General features: G+C 39.5%; 1 protein-coding gene across 3 annotated transcripts in view; it reads right to left on the bottom strand.

Annotated features, from left to right (window-relative positions):
• Positions 1 to 1,425: 1,425 nt before the first annotated feature.
• Positions 1,426 to 21,088, bottom strand: part of LOC144359607 (uncharacterized) — a 59,503-nt gene continuing 39,840 nt past the window's right edge. The window contains exons 1-2 of one of the 3 annotated variants that reach the window (XM_078012725.1): positions 5,373 to 5,468; positions 1,426 to 3,666 (exon numbers count right to left, since the gene is read on the bottom strand). In XM_078012725.1, the coding sequence (XP_077868851.1) occupies positions 1,912 to 2,502 (591 nt within the window). In that variant the 5' untranslated portion in view covers positions 2,503 to 3,666; positions 5,373 to 5,468 and the 3' untranslated portion in view covers positions 1,426 to 1,911. Of the gene's footprint in view, positions 3,667 to 5,372; positions 5,469 to 21,088 lie in introns of those variants that run through there. The other 2 variants (XM_085500993.1, XM_085500992.1) reach the window with 2 other exon arrangements.

Raw genomic sequence — 21,088 nt, 5'->3', positions numbered from 1 at the left:
CTAACTGTTTATCCTGATAATATGATAACATGATTATCATAATAACAACTGATTAGAAGGTCGTTCATTATTATTTATCAGTATATGACTTGAAAACTCGTAAACCTCATTCCTAACTTCGCGATTTCAGAGTGTTGTGTGGAGAATCACACTGCACTTTTAGGGTTGGGGGCATGTGACCCCAGTTACAACATCATTACACAGCATACACAGGCGGCGACATGGTGGCAATGATCCATAGTAGACTATGGCACGCGCAATATAGAAGGAAGCGCCCTTCTTCAGCCCGCACAAAAAATTGACAAACTCAGCCCACGTCAACAGGAGCGCCCCTCCCCTCACCGAATTTCTGGATCCGCCAGTGTATGGCTTGGGGCTCTAGTGACATTTGAGCTTGGTGGCCTGATGAGATTGATCATGCATATAAAAATAAGCTATGGCTCGTGGCTATAGCGGCTTTTTATTCAGATGACCCGGTGACATTGATGCACTTGAAAGTAAGCTATGGTCCGGGCTCTAATAACATTTGAGCTAGGCAACTTTAAATTCGAGTGTACAATATGTGAGAATATACAATTCGACATAAAATTCACACATCTTGTACGACCATCATCCTCGTAGAGGTTTGTGGGTATCATTACAGATTACCCACAAACCTCTACGAGTTGTACTATTTGTAATTGACGTCAGTGATCAGGTGAAGCATTGCGATCTCCTTGTAGCTTTTTTTATCAGACAACATTTTTGGACACTGTTAAATACCTAAATGGTCGCTTGTAATTGTTTTTGAACAGTACGTTTAGAATATGTCATTAGTTTTTAAATTTAATTCAAAATCCCAGGTGTCTGGTACTTTATATTCCTTTGTTCTATTCAAAGATGCGACCAGGTGCTGGGATATCCTTAAATTATCTATCAATTGTTTAGTGTGGTTTGAATTGAGTACGCAAAATCACTCTACTAAAGGAAAACATCAAATTATTGAGCAATTTGGGGAACCGGAGGTAAACAAATCTGAATTTGTCGAGTTTTAAGTTGTTTTTCTGCAGCCCTATGATGGGCAATGTGCAGTTACAACGTACGTCTGTTTGTATAGAAGGGCAATGTAGTATCGCACCAGAAACATATACGTTAATGAACTACATGTTTCACATGTGCCATTATCAAAATAAGAGCAAAATATTGTACTCTCCGAAAACAGGTGTAATTGAGGACAAAGAATGTTATGAATAAAGAAGTGTGTTCACCTGTTTTTTTTAAATGAACGAAAAGTGTCCTATATCTAAGGTTAGTAGTCTATTAGATCAGTAGATGAAGCTAGCATTACTGTAGTTATGATTTCGTACGGCCAGACGAGCGCTGATAACCTCTAAATATCCCAGCAGCATCGCGGGTCAGAGGTTAAAAAGGCGATGAAACACATCATTAAGGATGTAGAAAAAACTTTATTGAAATATTATGTAAGTGCATTAAACACTGAAGTGCAAGATGTGGCGCCGACAGAAACCAATCGACCACGAAACGAAACCTCGCACTGTTACCAGTATCGCGATATACTTCATATGCCACGTGATAAAGACATGTCCCCAAAAAGATTGCTTAAAAGTCATTATATTAAAGTATATTAAAATAGTATCCAGTTGCAATTAACAGAAGCAACTTCTTGTGATGCAGAAAAGAGCCAATCCCCGTGATATGGGGGGTGTGGTTGTCATTTGATGTACCTTTGTGATCTACTAACAAATGCATCGATTATTCTTTGCTTAGTGTACAGTATATTCGTGACTGTAGACAATATGTATTAACGGCCTTTTGCAAATGGCCTGAATGAAAACTATTATTCTCAAGGCATAATCATTAAAATAACATCATTGTTATCATTATCATTTATTTCAATAGCAGCACAAAGTTTCACTGCACAATAATTTCAGGTAAAACAAATTTTCGCGCGTTGCTGTTTGTTTTTTTATTCTGTTCATTTTTATCGTTCTTCGTGTTCGCTTCGTTGTTATTAAAATTCTCGAAGTTGGAATCTGCGTTACACTTCGACATATTCACCGTCCATGCTCTGTCGAACGCTCCCGGTGAGATTGGTTTATGCTGAATAGTGAATCGCCGACCCATGAGTGGACTGTTTGGACAACTGACTGCTCCCCTAACTGTCTGATCGGCTTCTTCTTGCTCGTCCTCATTCTCACAAATTAACGATAATTGACAATGTGACTTTGAAAACCCCATACGACTTGACGTCGACGGAGGGGGCGTCAACGGGACGTGGTGAGCGCTTCCTCTTTTCCTGGCGAGCTTCGGGGAGGTCGATCTCATCGTATTAATCGGCGGTAAACTTTTAGGAAGTTTCTCAGCGTTCATAAACACAACGGGACTCGAAGGTCGATGAGTTTTTCGCTTCACTAGTCTTGGAGGAAGAGGTAGAGGGTCCTTGGGGCGCTCAGCATCTTCTGGACTCAAAAAATGGTTGCTAGTAGATTTCACAGAAAGCATTTTTGTCGCTGGTAGTTGGGACGTTTAACGAAACTTACATCCGCTCCAATGCATAAACGTTTCTTCCGACCTTTCACACACGTACGTACGTCGATCGATTGCAGTCCGTTTCTAACAGAGCTATTACAATGACCTTTATTCAGAATGTGTCGGCAAAGGTTCACTGTAATTGTATTGTTCTGGAATGCCGCGGAAATTCAATGAAAATATATACAAAACGGGTTAGTTGAGCATCTTCTACAGACAGGGAGGATTTAAGTAATTCGCTTAGAAGCACGCACTAGATGTTATTTTGATCGCGTTTCCAGGAAATGTTACTTGCAAGCTTTTGTCAACATGATACTGCGTGCCGAAGTCATTTGTGGCAAAAAACACGAGTGATAATGTTAACTTGATTAGCGGCGATACGTTAACGAACCGTTCTAAGAATGTACGACTATTCTGCGGTCACAGATTGGCAAGGCACTTAACAGCTAGTGAAGAATCAAGCTTGCGTATTTTCTAGTTTCAGATATCACAGATGTCTAGGCTGCTAATCACAAATACAGTTCTCTCGGGCTTGATATAATACCGCAGTTTCGATGACAGTCATATTACGTTATTCGTTCGTCTCATGAATAGATACAACAGTTTCATTACAGCTTCTGCTACTCAGCCTCGTTCTGGGTTAACCACATGTAGGGTTCCGTTAACACGTAGACGTGGCGACAGAGTATGTGTTTTTTTTAATGATAGATTAATGTCTGATCTTCTACGCCGACGAAGAAAATATGAGCCGAGTACGCTGCTTGTTTACTGGATACCTTCTTATATAAACGTTTGCGTGAATGTACCGTCCTTCATTTTATAATACCAAGGCCTTGCTGGCGACTCTACTATTGTGTCCTATAATCACACCAATTGGCAAATTATACCAAGCACGTTTATGTTGGCGCACACAAAGCAATCGTCTATGAGTCTAATTTTCCTTCCACTGTTAACTTCTTACTTGTAGAAGGCGGAAAACACAATTTGCACGTCACCCCACGTTGTCCCTTCAGAAAATGAACGAGAATTGTAACAAGATCCACAAAAACACAGATTCACAATTCATAGCGGGCACTGACGCTGCCAACAGTTCAACTAGGTCGAGTTTCCCGGCACAGTGTACTAATAGCTTGATATCTGAAACGAGAGAACACAACGGAAAATATCAAGTTAGTTTATTTTGACGTAAACATCACACGGGTGAAATACGACTGTTGACTAAAATCAATAAATTCAGAATTCGTTGAAATCACGTCCTAATCTGACCTTAGTATCCCAGTATTAGTATCAGTTATTTTAAGTGTCATGTTTGTTTCTACGCGACGTTGTTACATTATATTCCCTCACTTGGGAAAATTTACTACAGTCCCATAATTTCGAAAATTAAATGCGTTTTTTAAACAAAATTATCAAAATCATTCTTTAGTTGGTTCCCGCCATATCCGAGTAGATAACATAGTCACTGTAGACAATATAGCAGTATCAGATGAGTTTGACACGATCATGTTATTCTCTCGATCAGTCAGCCGCAATATGATGAAGCATAATTATAAACTAAATTGAAAAGACGACATAAATAGCTGAATGAAATCAAACATAGTGATGGAAAATAAAACATGCCCTCGTAAAACTACAAATTAAAGTAAACATACGGCACGCCACGTTGTTAGGATTTACGCGCACGAAGTTTCTGAACAGTCGGGTACGTAGTTAAGGACACATCTTCTTGCTGTAATTGTCGTCGTTTGTTGCTATGAAATAAAACAATGTTTCCAGGTCATGTTATGCTTTGTAAACAGCGATACTGTATAGATGTATTTAAAATTTCTCATAATACAGCGCCAAATGCCCGCGAGAAAAGTGCGAAGTCCAATCACTATTGGTCGTTGACTTGAACGTCACTTAATATTTTCAGAAAAAAACAAAATGCAATGCGAGTTTTGCCCAGTTTTTTCGCATTATATTTGTTTCAATATAATCTCTTATTTACAACCGCGGTGTACCGTAACTGTTGGCGATCATTAAATATTCGCTCTAATAAAAAGACGGAGAGAGGAGTATATTACTGGTTTCGAGACGTCATTCTTTTTTGTCTAGTTTCAATGTGTATTTTTATTAATTCACCGGCTTTAATTGACACGAAACAAACGGAATAAAATGAGTATATGTCGACTTTCGGAGGTCCGGCTGCTCTGACATTTGTGCAGAGAGTGAGACAAGGTGGCGATGGGTGAAACACAACAACTCGAACAATATCATTGTACGTTTTAGTGAATTATATTCTCAGTAGCGGTCCTGAAATGCTATATGCGCGCTGTAGTGATCAATTGATTGCACAAACGTTGACTACTATGTTATATTCTATTGATATCGCGAGGGGTGGCAGATGCCGGTTATTGGTTTTCAAAACGCGTCTAAAGTAAATTAAAATATATACAATTTAAAATGAAGAAAAGTTCCTAATTCACGGTACCTAGCAAAAAAAACTTCAAGGACAGGGTAATATATATTAGCATTAGGCTCTGGGTAGCATCGTCTACATATCATGGGAAACCACTGACGTCATATCAAGGTTATCGTGTGAAGGGTAATAACGATGAACCACTTACGGTCCATAGTCTAACTATCTACGTGTTGCAAAATGCAGGAGGAAGCTGCAACCAATCTCACGCTATAAAAACGAACGATTCGTTGTAAATTTGATAATCGCGGGCGTGGTTATTATCTACACATGTACGAACAAACTATACTGTATTAAGCTCCTTAAAGAAACACCAAATGTTTAAAACCAAGAATAGTAAACACTGGTTAACTGATCTGAAACTAAGATATGTGCGCCTCACCGTTGTGAACGAGTCACTACTCACGAATAGATGAAGACGGCGCATAGAATCCCCTTCGCCAAGGATATAGCCGCAACGTACGCTTACCGTGTCCTTCGCACACTGTGTCAAAGAGTATATATTACTGAGTATATATTACGAGACAACAATACGTATCAGCGCATGCGCCTTACTACTACGCCCACTACGGTGTTTATCTCGTTGGTAAAGTTGGAATTTTGTTTGCTTCGGGTTATTATTAGCATGTTTATATTGAACATGTATATGTACACTGCCACGATGCGCAATGATGACGTAAATGGTAGCTTAAATAATAAATAGAATCATAGTTCCGTGATAGAGGGACTGTGATCTCAGTAAACGCGGATTGTACACTATTGATTTTCCTACAAATATGTGTATATAGCCACTATAAAACGTTTTATTTGACTATTAACGACAAGCCTTGAACATTAGTATATTTTCTGAAAACGTTCTGTTTAGGGAAAGGTGAAATAAAACAACACACAATTTAGAACTAGTACTCGTCATACTTTGTATACTGATCATCCGTTTCCCGTGGGTATCGAAATAGCCAGACCACACGCAAGAGCGCCATGAACGGTTACGAAGATCACTATTAGGTTTTATTTATAAAGTAAATTACGGAAAACTCTGTTCAACAACCCATCAATGCAAATTCCATGTTGTCAGCTTAAATGAAATAAAATATGCAAGTAAAACACGCAAAGAATGTATTTATCGAATCATATTAATTCCGAGGCCTGAGGCACGATTTAAGACTTCAGGGTTGTCTAATCTTACTTGGGCACTGTGTTGCATATGCAATGAACATGGGTGAATTATTTTTACAGTAAATACAATCATCAAAGTTGGCGCGAAATCAATAACGTATGTTGAATTTGAAGGCAATCTACGCCTCGGGGCGCGCATAAATAAAAAGGAAAACAACACTCCTTTATAAAACATGATCATTGAATGTTACAAGTTAAACAATGCGATGACAGCTCTGTGTACTAGTATATTCTTACTTGCAATCATGATTTACTTTCGTCAGGTCATGTTTTCCATCCACATTTTATCCCTATGATTACTACACTAATTTTGTCGTATATATTATTACTATACTGACTATACAGTTTAGCGTACTTCCAATGTGATATTACAATTGAGTATTCGAGAAATGCTCGTATAGGATCTACTTGTCAACAGCAACAAAACCACGCTGTAATCTGCTTAGGCTTTTTGATACATGCACAAATGAACGTCATTCAAATAGTACAATCACGGATATAGCGTGCGATGTGCTTGCCAGCTTTTTAAAAAAATTGTAAATTCATACGAATAATTGACGATGTTTACCTTCAGTGAAACGCGTCGACACGCGTACGATTGTGGTGAAACGATGCGATACAGTATATGAAATCCCACGTACTTCGAATCACCGACATCCCCCCGTGCATATAGTGAGTGACCTATCATCAGTATATAACACAGTGGAGAGACGATTCAATTATGTAAACCTTTAGCACAAAATAGCCTGATTATGAAAGATCGTATGTTTTGTCCTTACTACTCCCTCTACAGTATTCAAAATCCCATTGTAATTTCTGGTATTCAAGCGACGAGGCACGACACAATCGTCGATGCTCTGCAGCCGATATGAGTTCATTCATGACGAGGCACAGTGGCGGATCCATGACGCATGACGATTCATACCATCTGGATTACGCATAGCTTCTCTGCGATTTACGCTCCGTATATTCTAAGCGTAGCTTGGACCCGCCCAAATACATTTTGCTGGATCCGCCACTGACGAGACACGACACAATTGGCGATGCTTTGCAGCCGATGTGAGTTCATTCACGACGAGACACGACACAATCGGCGATGCTCTGCAGCCGATGTGAGTTCATTCACGACGAGGCACGACAGAATCGGCGATGGTCTGCAGCCGATGTGAGTTCATTCACGACGAGGCACGACAGAATCGGCGATGCTCTGCAGTCGATGTGAGTTCATTCACGACGAGGCACGACATAATCGGCGATGATCTGCAGCCGATATGAGTTCATTCACGCCGAGACACGACACAATCGGCGATGCTCTACAGCCGATGTGAGTTCATTCACGACGAGGCACGACACAATCGGCGATGCTCTACAGCCGATGTGAGTTCATTCATGCCGAGACACGACACAATCGGCGATGCTCTGCAGCCGATGTGAGTTCATTCACGACGAGGCACGACACAATCGGCGATGCTCTGCAGCCGATGTGAGTTAATTCACGACGAGGCATGACAGAATCGGCGATGATCTGCAGCTGATGTGAGTTCATTCACGACGAGACACGACGCAATCGGCGATGCTCTGCAGCCGATGTGAGTTAATTCACGACGAGGCACGACAGAATCGGTGATGCTCTACAGCCGATGTGAGTTAATTCACGACGAGGCACGACAGAATCGGCGATGCTCTGCAACCGATGTGAGTTCATTCACGACGAGACACGACACAATCGGCGATGCTCTGCAACCGATGTGAGTTCATTCACGACGAGGCACGACAGAATCGGTGATGCTCTGCAGCCGATGTGAGTTCATTCACGACGAGGCACGACAGAATCGGCGATGCTCTGCCGCCGATGTGAGTTCATTCACGTCGAGGCACGACACAATCGGCGATGCTCTGCAACCGATGTGAGTTCATTCACGACGAGACACGACACATTTGGCGATGCTCTGCAGCCGATGTGAGTTCATTCACAACGAGACACGACAGAATCGGCGATGCTCTGCAGCCGATGTGAGTTCATTCACTACGAGACATGACACAATCGGCGATGCTCTGCAGCCTATGTGAGTTCATTCACGACGAGACACGACACATTCGGCGATGCTCTGCAGCCGATTCGAGTTCATTCACGACGAGACACGACACAATCGGCGATGCTCTGCAGGCGATGTGAGTTCATTCACTATGAGACACGACACAATCGGCGATGCTCTGCAGCCAATGTGAGTTCATTCACGTCGAGGCACGACACAATCGGCAATGCTCTACAGCCGATGTGAGTTAATTCACTACGAGACACGACACAATCGGCGATGCTCTGCAGCCGATGTGAGTTCATTCACGACGAGACACGACACAATCGGCGATGCTCTGCAGCCGATGTGAGTTCATTCACGACGAGACACGACACAATCGGCGATGCTCTGCAGCCGATGTGAGGTCATTCACTACGAGACACGACACAATCGGCGATGCTCTGCAGCCGATGTGAGGTCATTCACTACGAGACACGACACAATCGGCGATGCTCTGCAGCCGATATGAGTTCATTCACGACGAGACACGACAAAGTCGGCGATGCTCTGCAGCCGATGCGAGTTCATTCACGACAAAACACGACACAATCGGCGATGCTCTACAGCCGATGTGAGTTAACTCACTACGAGACACGACACAATCGGCGATGCTCTGCAGCCGATGTGAGTTCATTCACGACGAGACACGACACAATCGGCGATGATCTGCAGCCAATGTGAGTTCATTCACTACGAGACACGACACAATCGGCGATGCTCTGCAGCCGATGTGAGTTCATTCACGTCGAGACACGACACAATCGACGATGCTCTACAGCCGATGTGAGTTAATTCACTACGAGACACGACACAATCGGCGATGCTCTGCAGCCGATGTGAGTTCATTCACGACGAGACACGACACAATCGGCGATGCTCTGCAGCCGATGTGAGGTAATTCACTACAAGACACGACACAATCGGCGATGCTCTGCAGCCGATGTGAGGTCATTCACTACGAGACACGACACAATCGGCGATGCTCTGCAGCCGATGTGAGTTCATTCACGACGAGACACGACAGAGTCGGCGATGCTCTGCAGCCGATGTGAGTTCATTCACGACGAAACACGACACAATTGGCGATGCTCTACAGCCAGTGTTCGAAATTAACTGCAAATCATTACAGGCCCGAAGGACCCATGTCAAATTAAAACTGTAGGTCCTTCTAGCTAACTGTAGGCCCTGATATTTAACAAACAAAGACTAAACGAATAATACAAGCTTGCAATTGCAAAACCTTTATTTACTAATTAATCAGATATATTATCTGTAGCCTCAAAGAGGTCATCATTTCTTTCATCGTCACTAAACTCATCAAAATCTTCATAAAAAACATGATCACTGGCCGACTCTGAATCTGACATGTATTTTGCATCGTGTTCACAATCTTACTAACCGACAGCTGACCGTAGGATCCTCGACAAGGCCGGCAATACATCGCCTTGTTGTTATCAAAAAGTAACCAGTCTTTGAACTCCGCCTGCCAGCTAACTTGGAATGTGCGTGTTTTACACCTAGACCGTTCGAATTCATGCTGCTTGTCACGCCTTCATTGTGTAGTTTTCACACGTTTAGCAGCAGGCTCCTGGCAGTTTACATGTAAATATCGCCACATACTAGTACTTCGATGTAGACATAACTCTACAACTATTGATACCAGCGTGTTCGATGCAAATCAAAGATGGCGGGACATAAAATGTAAGTGCGAATTCTATTTGTTTGAATCGGAGGCTTGATCGGCCTACAATCAGATCGTTTGTTACAGTTTCCACGTTCGGCGCATTTCGCGATCATTCGGCGAGCTTGAATTATGGCTCGTATGCCTAGGTCGATGAGTGATGCCATTTGTTGATCAAACGTGCAAGAAAACGCAATTTTGAAACAATTCTGGAGTTACCGGTACTATCGATATTTATTATATATTTGGTCTTACAATCATACTAAATAATGGAACGTTTTTTTTAAATATAAATTTATGGTCGGTCACAAGGACTGATGGTCTTTCACAGCTCTAGGCCCTTTACACCCACTGTCGGCGTGAGGCCGACGGACCGACGTTAATTTCGAACACTGTAGGACTGATGGTCTTTCACAGCTCTAGGCCCTTTACACCCACTGTCGGCGTGAGGCCGACGGACCGACGTTAATTTCGAACACTGTAGACTACAGCCGATGTGAGTTCATTTACGACGAAACACGACACAATCGGCGATGCTCTACAGCCGATGTGAGTTCATTCACGACGAGACACGACATAATCGGCGATGATCTGCAGCCGATGTGAGTTCATTCACTACGAGACACGACACAATCGGCGATGCTCTACAGCCGATGTGAGTTCATTCACGACGAGACACGACAGAATCGGCGATGATCTGCAGCCGATGTGAGTTCATTCACGACGAGACACGACATAATCGGCGATGATCTGCAGCCGATGTGAGTTCATTCACATATATATGAGTTGTAACACAATATACGATGTTCACTTCATTCATAGTGCGTAGTTGTAACTTTAAATGATCTCATGCATGCGTGCGGCATTTGAAAACTCCCGACCAGTTAATTAGAAAAAAATCACAAAATACACACTCTTCCTAGTATGTAAGGTAAAGAGACTCGCCGTAGGATTATTACAGAAAGTTTTCTTTCATATTTTGGCAATCCAAAACGCATACATTGTATCTGTAATTTGGTCACCATTTCAGTTTACTTAAAAATCACACACAGTCCTAGAGAAATTTCAAGAAGCAAATCGTAACATATAGGGAGACAATTTGGCTTACAGTCAGTTGTAATTGTGGTATGTCAACATATTCGAGTATACCATCAGCAGACCATTTCTCAGGAATATGGTAACTGGACTTGCCAAGTGATACAACGTAATTCGTGACTACTTAAACGCTTTGTCATGTCTGGGACTCAGGTGTTCACAATTGAAAAGGAATCTTACAAGTGCTAGCTAGCTCTTTAATAATTTCTGGCATTATCTCTTGTCACATTTCGACCCGGGCTTATCCCCTGCCTCCGTCATCCGCTCACGAGGAGTCTTTCAACAAAACAGAAATGTGATCTCGCGAGGAGTCTTTCAACAAAACAGAAACGAGATCTCGCGAGGAGTCTTTCATCAAAACGACAACGAGATAAAGCGTACGCATTCAAGTTGATCGAATTGTGGCCCCAAGGGGGCGATGTACAGCAGCAAGAGATATAGTAGATGACTAGACTTGTGAATGCTGTTTTAGTTCTTGTTCACTGTCATGCTGTTATCGTTTTCAACGGGGAATTACACGACTACATTTGGATATATGCTGCAGCCATTGTTGTACAAATTGGTACACGTTGTGCGTGTGGCACCAGTGAGTGAAGCAGTATTACATATGTAATCCTCTTACCGTTAAGAGCGATTCCTTATCAAATTGTCAACTGTGACATTTAATATCTAGATGCTATTTTCCAGAGTCAGCAACAACTGATATTTTTTATAAAGTTGGAGAATTACTTGCAAACTATGAATGTCGTCACTGAGATAGAGATTATATACTCTCAATGCTACATGTCGCCATGGCAACGAATCGGCGCATGCGTCAGTAGTTCGGATTAAACGGAGAAACCTAACATAATAATAAAATGAATAATAACTACATAATAATAAAATGAATAATAACTATACCCCAAACCAAGGACACGACATCATTTTTCGACAGATCGGAAAAATATTGTCCACAACAAAAAAGGCAAACACAAAGTTATTTAAGTCAATACAAACCTAAGATTGAATTTGTTAGACAATGCTGCGAAGTTAATATATATTATAGGCAACATATTTTATATTACCAAAAGTGCCCTTTTCTAAAAATATATAGAATATTATGTTTACCATATAAGTATATCTGTTACAGTGGTTTATATTACAGTGTGTGTACACGAATATTTGATGCGGGGATCATTATCGAACATTATACTAATTTGAATGTGAGCATTCCTGGAAAAAAGTATAGATAATCGTACAGTGGTTTACGAGATTCTTACAAAAACTACTAGTATGCCATTTGCAGTTTTAAACTCACTCCAACGATTAGCGATTATAGCACGAAGAAAACAATAAAATTGACGGATTGAGCGATCAATCATTGTATTGCCGATGCACAGCACTGAACTTATGCTAATTTCCATAAATACAAAAGATGTATTGTACGCTTTGACCCAGTGTATACACTTGACATTGAACAGACCTTTCTAATACTCGTTTGTTCCTGGAAACGTCTACAGGAAATACAGTAGCTCATTAGAGGCTCTACCTGCTGTGTTGATGTTGAGGGTACGAATCCATAAACAGCCTGAACGCACGTTACATTAAGTGCATATATAGCCTAAACGTACACGTCACAAAGTGCATATATGAAGCCTAAACGTACACGTCACAAAGTGCACAGATACCGCCTAAACGTACACGTCACAAAGTGCATATATACAGCCTAAACATACACGTCACAAAGTGCATATATACAGCCTAAACATACACGTCACAAAGTGCATATTTACAGCCTAAACATACACGTCACAAAGTGTATATATACAGCCTAAACATACACGTCACAAAGTGTATATATACAGCCTAAACATACACGTCACAAAGTGCATATATACAGCCTAAACATACACGTCACAAAGTGCATATATACAGCCTAAACATACACGTCACAAAGTGTATATATACAGCCTAAACATACACGTCACAAAGTGCATATGTACAGCCTAAACATACACGTCACAAAGTGCATATATACAGCCTAAACAGACACGTCACAAAGTGCATATATACAGCCTAAACATACACGTCACAAAGTGCATATATACAGCCTAAACATACACGTCACAAAGTGCATATATACAGCCTAAACATACACGTCACAAAGTGTATATATACAGCCTAAACATACACGTCACAAAGTGCATATATACAGACTAAACATACACGTCACAAAGTGTGTATATATACAGCCTAAACGTACACGTCACAAAGTGTATATATACAGCCTAAACATACACGTCACAAAGTGTATATATACAGCCTAAACATACACGTCACAAAGTGCATATATACAGCCTAAACGTACACGTCACAAAGTGCATAATATACAGACTAAACATACACGTCAAAAAGTGCATATATACAGTCTAAACATACACGTCACAAAGTGCATATATTCAGCCTAAACATACACGTCACAGAGTGCATATATACAGCCTAAACATACACGTCACAAAGTGCATATATACAGCCTAAACATACACGTCACAAAGTGCATATGTACAGCCTAAACATACACGTCACAAAGTGTATATATACAGCCTAAACATACACGTCACAAAGTGCATATGAACAGCCGAAAGATACACGTCACAAAGTGCATATATACAGCCTAAACATACACGTCACAAAGTGTATATATACACCCTAAACATACACGTCACAAAGTGCATATGTACAGCCTAAACATACACGTCACAAAGTGCATATATACAGCCGAAACAGACACGTCACAAAGTGCATATATACAGCCTAAACATATACGTCACAAAGTGTATATATACAGCCTAAACATACACGTCACAAAGTGCATATGTACAGCCTAAACAAACACGTCACAAAGTGTATATATACAGCCTAAACATACACGTCACAAAGTGTATATATACAGCCTAAACATACACGTCACAAAGTGTATATATACAGCCTAAACATACACGTCACAAAGTGTATATATACAGCCTAAACATACACGTCACAAAGTGTATATATACAGACTAAACACACACGTCACAAAGTGTATATATACAGCCTAATCATACACGTCACAGAGTGCATATATACAGCCTAAACATACACGCCACAAAGTGTATATATACAGCCTAAACATACACGTCACAAAGTGCATATGTACAGCCTAAACAAACACGTCACAAAGTGTATATATACTGCCTAAACATACACGTCACAAAGTGTATATATACCGCCTAAACATACACGTCACAAAGTGTATATGTACAGCCTAAATATACACGTCACAAAGTGTATATATACAGACTAAACATACACGTCACAAACTGCATATATACAGCCTAAACATACACGTCACAAAGTGCATATATACAGACTAAACATACACGTCACAAAGTGCATATATACAGACTAAACATACACGTCACAAAGTGGAAATATACAGACTAAACATACAAGTCACAAAGTGCATATATACAGACTAAACATACGCGTCACAAAGTGCATATAATCAGCCTAAACATACACGTCACAAAGTGCATATATACAGCCTAAACATACACGTCACAAAGTGCATATATACAGACTAAACATACATGTCAAAAAGTGCATATAATCAGCCTAAACGTACACGTCACAAAGTGCATATATACAGACTAAACATACGCGTCACAAAGTGCATATAATCAGCCTAAACGTACACGTCACAAAGTGCATATATACAGACTAAACATACACGTCACAAAGTGCATATATACAGACTAAACATACATGTCAAAAAGTGCATATATACAGCCTAAACATACACGTCACAAAGTGCATATATTCAGCCTAAACATACACGTCACAGAGTGCATATATACAGCCTAAATATACACGTCACAAAGTGCATACATACAGCCTAAACATACACGTCACAAAGTGCATATGTACAGCCTAAACAGACACGTCACAAAGTGTATATATGCAGCCTAAACGTACACGTCACAAAGTGTATATATACAGACTAAACATACACGTCACAAAGTTTATGTATGCAGCCTAACATACACGTCACAAAGTGTATATATACAGCCTAAACATACACGTCACAAAGTGCATATATACAGCCTAAACATACACGTCACAAAGTGCATATATACAGCCTAAACATACACGTCACAAAGTGCATATATACAGCCTAAACATACACGTCACAAAGTGCATATATACAGCCTAAACATACACGTCACAGAGTGTATACATACAGACTAAACATACACGTCACAAAGTGTATATATACAGCCTATACGTACACGCCACAAAGTGTATATATACAGCGAAACATACACGTCACAAAGTACATATATACAGCCTAAGCATACACGTCACAAAGTACATATATACAGCCTAAACGTACACGTCACAAAGTGCATATATACAGACTAAACATACACGTCACAAAGTGCATATATACAGCCTAAACATACACGTCACAAAGTGCATATATACAGACTAAACATACACGTCACAAAGTGCATATATACAGACTAAACATACACGTCACAAAGTGTATATATACAGACTAAACATACATGTCACAAAGTGCATATATACAGCCTAAACATACACGTCACAAAGTGCATATGAACAGCCGAAAGATACACGTCACAAAGTGTATATATACAGCCTAAACATACACGTCACAGAGTGTATATATACAGACTAAACATACACGTCACAAAGTGTATATATACAGCCTAAACATACACGTCACAAAGTGCATATATACCGACTAAACATACACGTCACAGAGTGCATATATACAGCCTAAACATACACGTCACAAAGTGCATATATACAGCCTAAACATACACGTCACAAAGTGTATAAATACAGCCTAAACATACACGTCACAAAGTGTATAAATACAGCCTAAACATACACGTCACAAAGTGCATATTTACAGCCTAAACATACACGTCACAAAGTGTATATATACAGCCTAAACATACACGTCACAAAGTGTATATATACAGCCTAAACATACACGTCACAAAGTGCATATATACAGCCTAAACATACACGTCACAAAGTGCATATATACAGCCTAAACATACACGTCACAAAGTGTATATATACAGCCTAAACATACACGTCACAAAGTGCATATGTACAGCCTAAACATACACGTCACAAAGTGCATATATACAGCCTAAACAGACACGTCACAAAGTGCATATATACAGCCTAAACATACACGTCACAAAGTGCATATATACAGCCTAAACATACACGTCACAAAGTGCATATATACAGCCTAAACATACACGTCACAAAGTGTATATATACAGCCTAAACATACACGTCACAAAGTGCATATATACAGACTAAACATACACGTCACAAAGTGTGTATATATACAGCCTAAACGTACACGTCACAAAGTGTATATATACAGCCTAAACATACACGTCACAAAGTGTATATATACAGCCTAAACATACACGTCACAAAGTGCATATATACAGCCTAAACGTACACGTCACAAAGTGCATAATATACAGACTAAACATACACGTCAAAAAGTGCATATATACAGTCTAAACATACACGTCACAAAGTGCATATATTCAGCCTAAACATACACGTCACAGAGTGCATATATACAGCCTAAACATACACGTCACAAAGTGCATATATACAGCCTAAACATACACGTCACAAAGTGCATATGTACAGCCTAAACATACACGTCACAAAGTGTATATATACAGCCTAAACATACACGTCACAAAGTGCATATGAACAGCCGAAAGATACACGTCACAAAGTGCATATATACAGCCTAAACATACACGTCACAAAGTGTATATATACACCCTAAACATACACGTCACAAAGTGCATATGTACAGCCTAAACATACACGTCACAAAGTGCATATATACAGCCGAAACAGACACGTCACAAAGTGCATATATACAGCCTAAACATATACGTCACAAAGTGTATATATACAGCCTAAACATACACGTCACAAAGTGCATATGTACAGCCTAAACAAACACGTCACAAAGTGTATATATACAGCCTAAACATACACGTCACAAAGTGTATATATACAGCCTAAACATACACGTCACAAAGTGTATATATACAGCCTAAACATACACGTCACAAAGTGTATATATACAGCCTAAACATACACGTCACAAAGTGTATATATACAGACTAAACACACACGTCACAAAGTGTATATATACAGCCTAATCATACACGTCACAGAGTGCATATATACAGCCTAAACATACACGCCACAAAGTGTATATATACAGCCTAAACATACACGTCACAAAGTGCATATGTACAGCCTAAACAAACACGTCACAAAGTGTATATATACTGCCTAAACATACACGTCACAAAGTGTATATATACCGCCTAAACATACACGTCACAAAGTGTATATGTACAGCCTAAATATACACGTCACAAAGTGTATATATACAGACTAAACATACACGTCACAAACTGCATATATACAGCCTAAACATACACGTCACAAAGTGCATATATACAGACTAAACATACACGTCACAAAGTGCATATATACAGACTAAACATACACGTCACAAAGTGGAAATATACAGACTAAACATACAAGTCACAAAGTGCATATATACAGACTAAACATACGCGTCACAAAGTGCATATAATCAGCCTAAACATACACGTCACAAAGTGCATATATACAGCCTAAACATACACGTCACAAAGTGCATATATACAGACTAAACATACATGTCAAAAAGTGCATATAATCAGCCTAAACGTACACGTCACAAAGTGCATATATACAGACTAAACATACGCGTCACAAAGTGCATATAATCAGCCTAAACGTACACGTCACAAAGTGCATATATACAGACTAAACATACACGTCACAAAGTGCATATATACAGACTAAACATACATGTCAAAAAGTGCATATATACAGCCTAAACATACACGTCACAAAGTGCATATATTCAGCCTAAACATACACGTCACAGAGTGCATATATACAGCCTAAATATACACGTCACAAAGTGCATACATACAGCCTAAACATACACGTCACAAAGTGCATATGTACAGCCTAAACAGACACGTCACAAAGTGTATATATGCAGCCTAAACGTACACGTCACAAAGTGTATATATACAGACTAAACATACACGTCACAAAGTTTATGTATGCAGCCTAACATACACGTCACAAAGTGTATATATACAGCCTAAACATACACGTCACAAAGTGCATATATACAGCCTAAACATACACGTCACAAAGTGCATATATACAGCCTAAACATACACGTCACAAAGTGCATATATACAGCCTAAACATACACGTCACAAAGTGCATATATACAGCCTAAACATACACGTCACAGAGTGTATACATACAGACTAAACATACACGTCACAAAGTGTATATATACAGCCTATACGTACACGCCACAAAGTGTATATATACAGCGAAACATACACGTCACAAAGTACATATATACAGCCTAAGCATACACGTCACAAAGTACATATATACAGCCTAAACGTACACGTCACAAAGTGCATATATACAGACTAAACATACACGTCACAAAGTGCATATATACAGCCTAAACATACACGTCACAAAGTGCATATATACAGACTAAACATACACGTCACAAAGTGCATATATACAGACTAAACATACACGTCACAAAGTGTATATATACAGACTAAACATACATGTCACAAAGTGCATATATACAGCCTAAACATACACGTCACAAAGTGCATATGAACAGCCGAAAGATACACGTCACAAAGTGTATATATACAGCCTAAACATACACGTCACAGAGTGTATATATACAGACTAAACATACACGTCACAAAGTGTATATATACAGCCTAAACATACACGTCACAAAGTGCATATATACCGACTAAACATACACGTCACAGAGTGCATATATACAGCCTAAACATACACGTCACAAAGTGCATATATACAGCCTAAACATACACGTCACAAAGTGTATAAATACAGCCTAAACATACACGTCACAAAGTGTATAAATACAGCCTAAACATACACGTCACAAAGTGTATATATACAGCGAAACATACACGTCACAAAGTACATATATACAGCCTAAGCATACACGTCACAAAGTACATATATACAGCCTAAACGTACACGTCACAAAGTGCATATATACAGACTAAACATACACGTCACAAAGTGCATATATACAGCCTAAACATACACGTCACAAAGTGCATATATACAGACTAAACATACACGTCACAAAGTGCATATATACAGACTAAACATACACGTCACAAAGTGTATATATACAGACTAAACATACATGTCACAAAGTGCATATATACAGCCTAAACATACACGTCACAAAGTGCATATGAACAGCCGAAAGATACACGTCACAAAGTGTATATATACAGCCTAAACATACACGTCACAGAGTGTATATATACAGACTAAACATACACGTCACAAAGTGTATATATACAGCCTAAACATACACGTCACAAAGTGCATATATACCGACTAAACATACACGTCACAGAGTGCATATATACAGCCTAAACATACACGTCACAAAGTGCATATATACAGCCTAAACATACACGTCACAAAGTGTATAAATACAGCCTAAACATACACGTCACAAAGTGTATAAATACAGCCTAAACATACACGTCACAAAGTGTATATATGCAGCCTAACATACACGTCACAAAGTGTATATATACAGCCTAAACATACACGTCACAAAATGCATATATACAGCCTATACGTACACGCCACAAAGTGTATATATACAGCGAAACATACACGTCACAAAGTACATATATACAGCCTAAGCATACACGTCACAAAGTACATATATACAGCCTAAACGTACACGTCACAAAGTGCATATATACAGACTAAACATACACGTCACAAAGTGCATATATACAGCCTAAACATACACGTCACAAAGTGCATATATACAGACTAAACATACACGTCACAAAGTGCATATATACAGACTAAACATACACGTCACAAAGTGTATATATACAGACTAAACATACATGTCACAAAGTGCATATATACAGCCTAAACATACACGTCACAGAGTGCATATATACAGCCTAAACATACACGTCACAAAGTGTATATATACAGCCTAAACATACACGTCACAAAGTGCATATGTACAGCCTAAACAAACACGTCACAAAGTGTATATATACAGACTAAACATACACGTCACAAAGTGTATATATACTGCCTAAACATACACGTCACAAAGTGTATATATACAGCCTAAACAGACACGTCACAAAGTGTATATATGCAGCCTAAACGTACACGTCACAAAGTGTATATATACAGACTAAACATACACGTCACAAAATGCATATATACAGCCTAAACGTACACGCCACAAAGTGTATATATACAGCCAAACATACACGTCACAAAGTGCATATATACTGCCTAAGCATACACGTCACAAAGTACATATATACAGACTAAACATACACGTCACAAAGTGCATATATACAGCCTAAACATACACGTCACAAAGTGCATATATACAGCCTAAACATACACGTCACAAAGTGCATATATACAGCCTAAACATACACGTCACAAAGTGCATATATACAGACTAAACATACACGTCACGAAGTGCATATATACAGACTAAACATACACGTCACAAACTGCATGTATACAGCCTAAACATACACGTCACAAAGTGCATATATACTGACTAAACATACACGTCACAAAGTGCATATATACAGCCTAAACATACACGTCACAGAGTGTATACATACAGACTAAACATACACGTCACAAAGTGCATATTTACAGCCTAAACATACACGTCACAAAGTGCATATATACAGCCTAAACATACAAGTCACAAAGTGTATATATACAGCCTAAACATACACGTCACAAAGTGCATATATACAGCCTAAACATACACGTCACAAAGTGCATATATACAGC

This window comes from Saccoglossus kowalevskii, chromosome 7 (assembly GCF_978046115.1).
Source record: "Saccoglossus kowalevskii chromosome 7, keSacKowa6.1, whole genome shotgun sequence".
NCBI classification, from domain to species: domain Eukaryota; kingdom Metazoa; phylum Hemichordata; class Enteropneusta; family Harrimaniidae; genus Saccoglossus; species Saccoglossus kowalevskii.
This window is presented reverse-complemented; position numbering and strand designations above follow the sequence as displayed.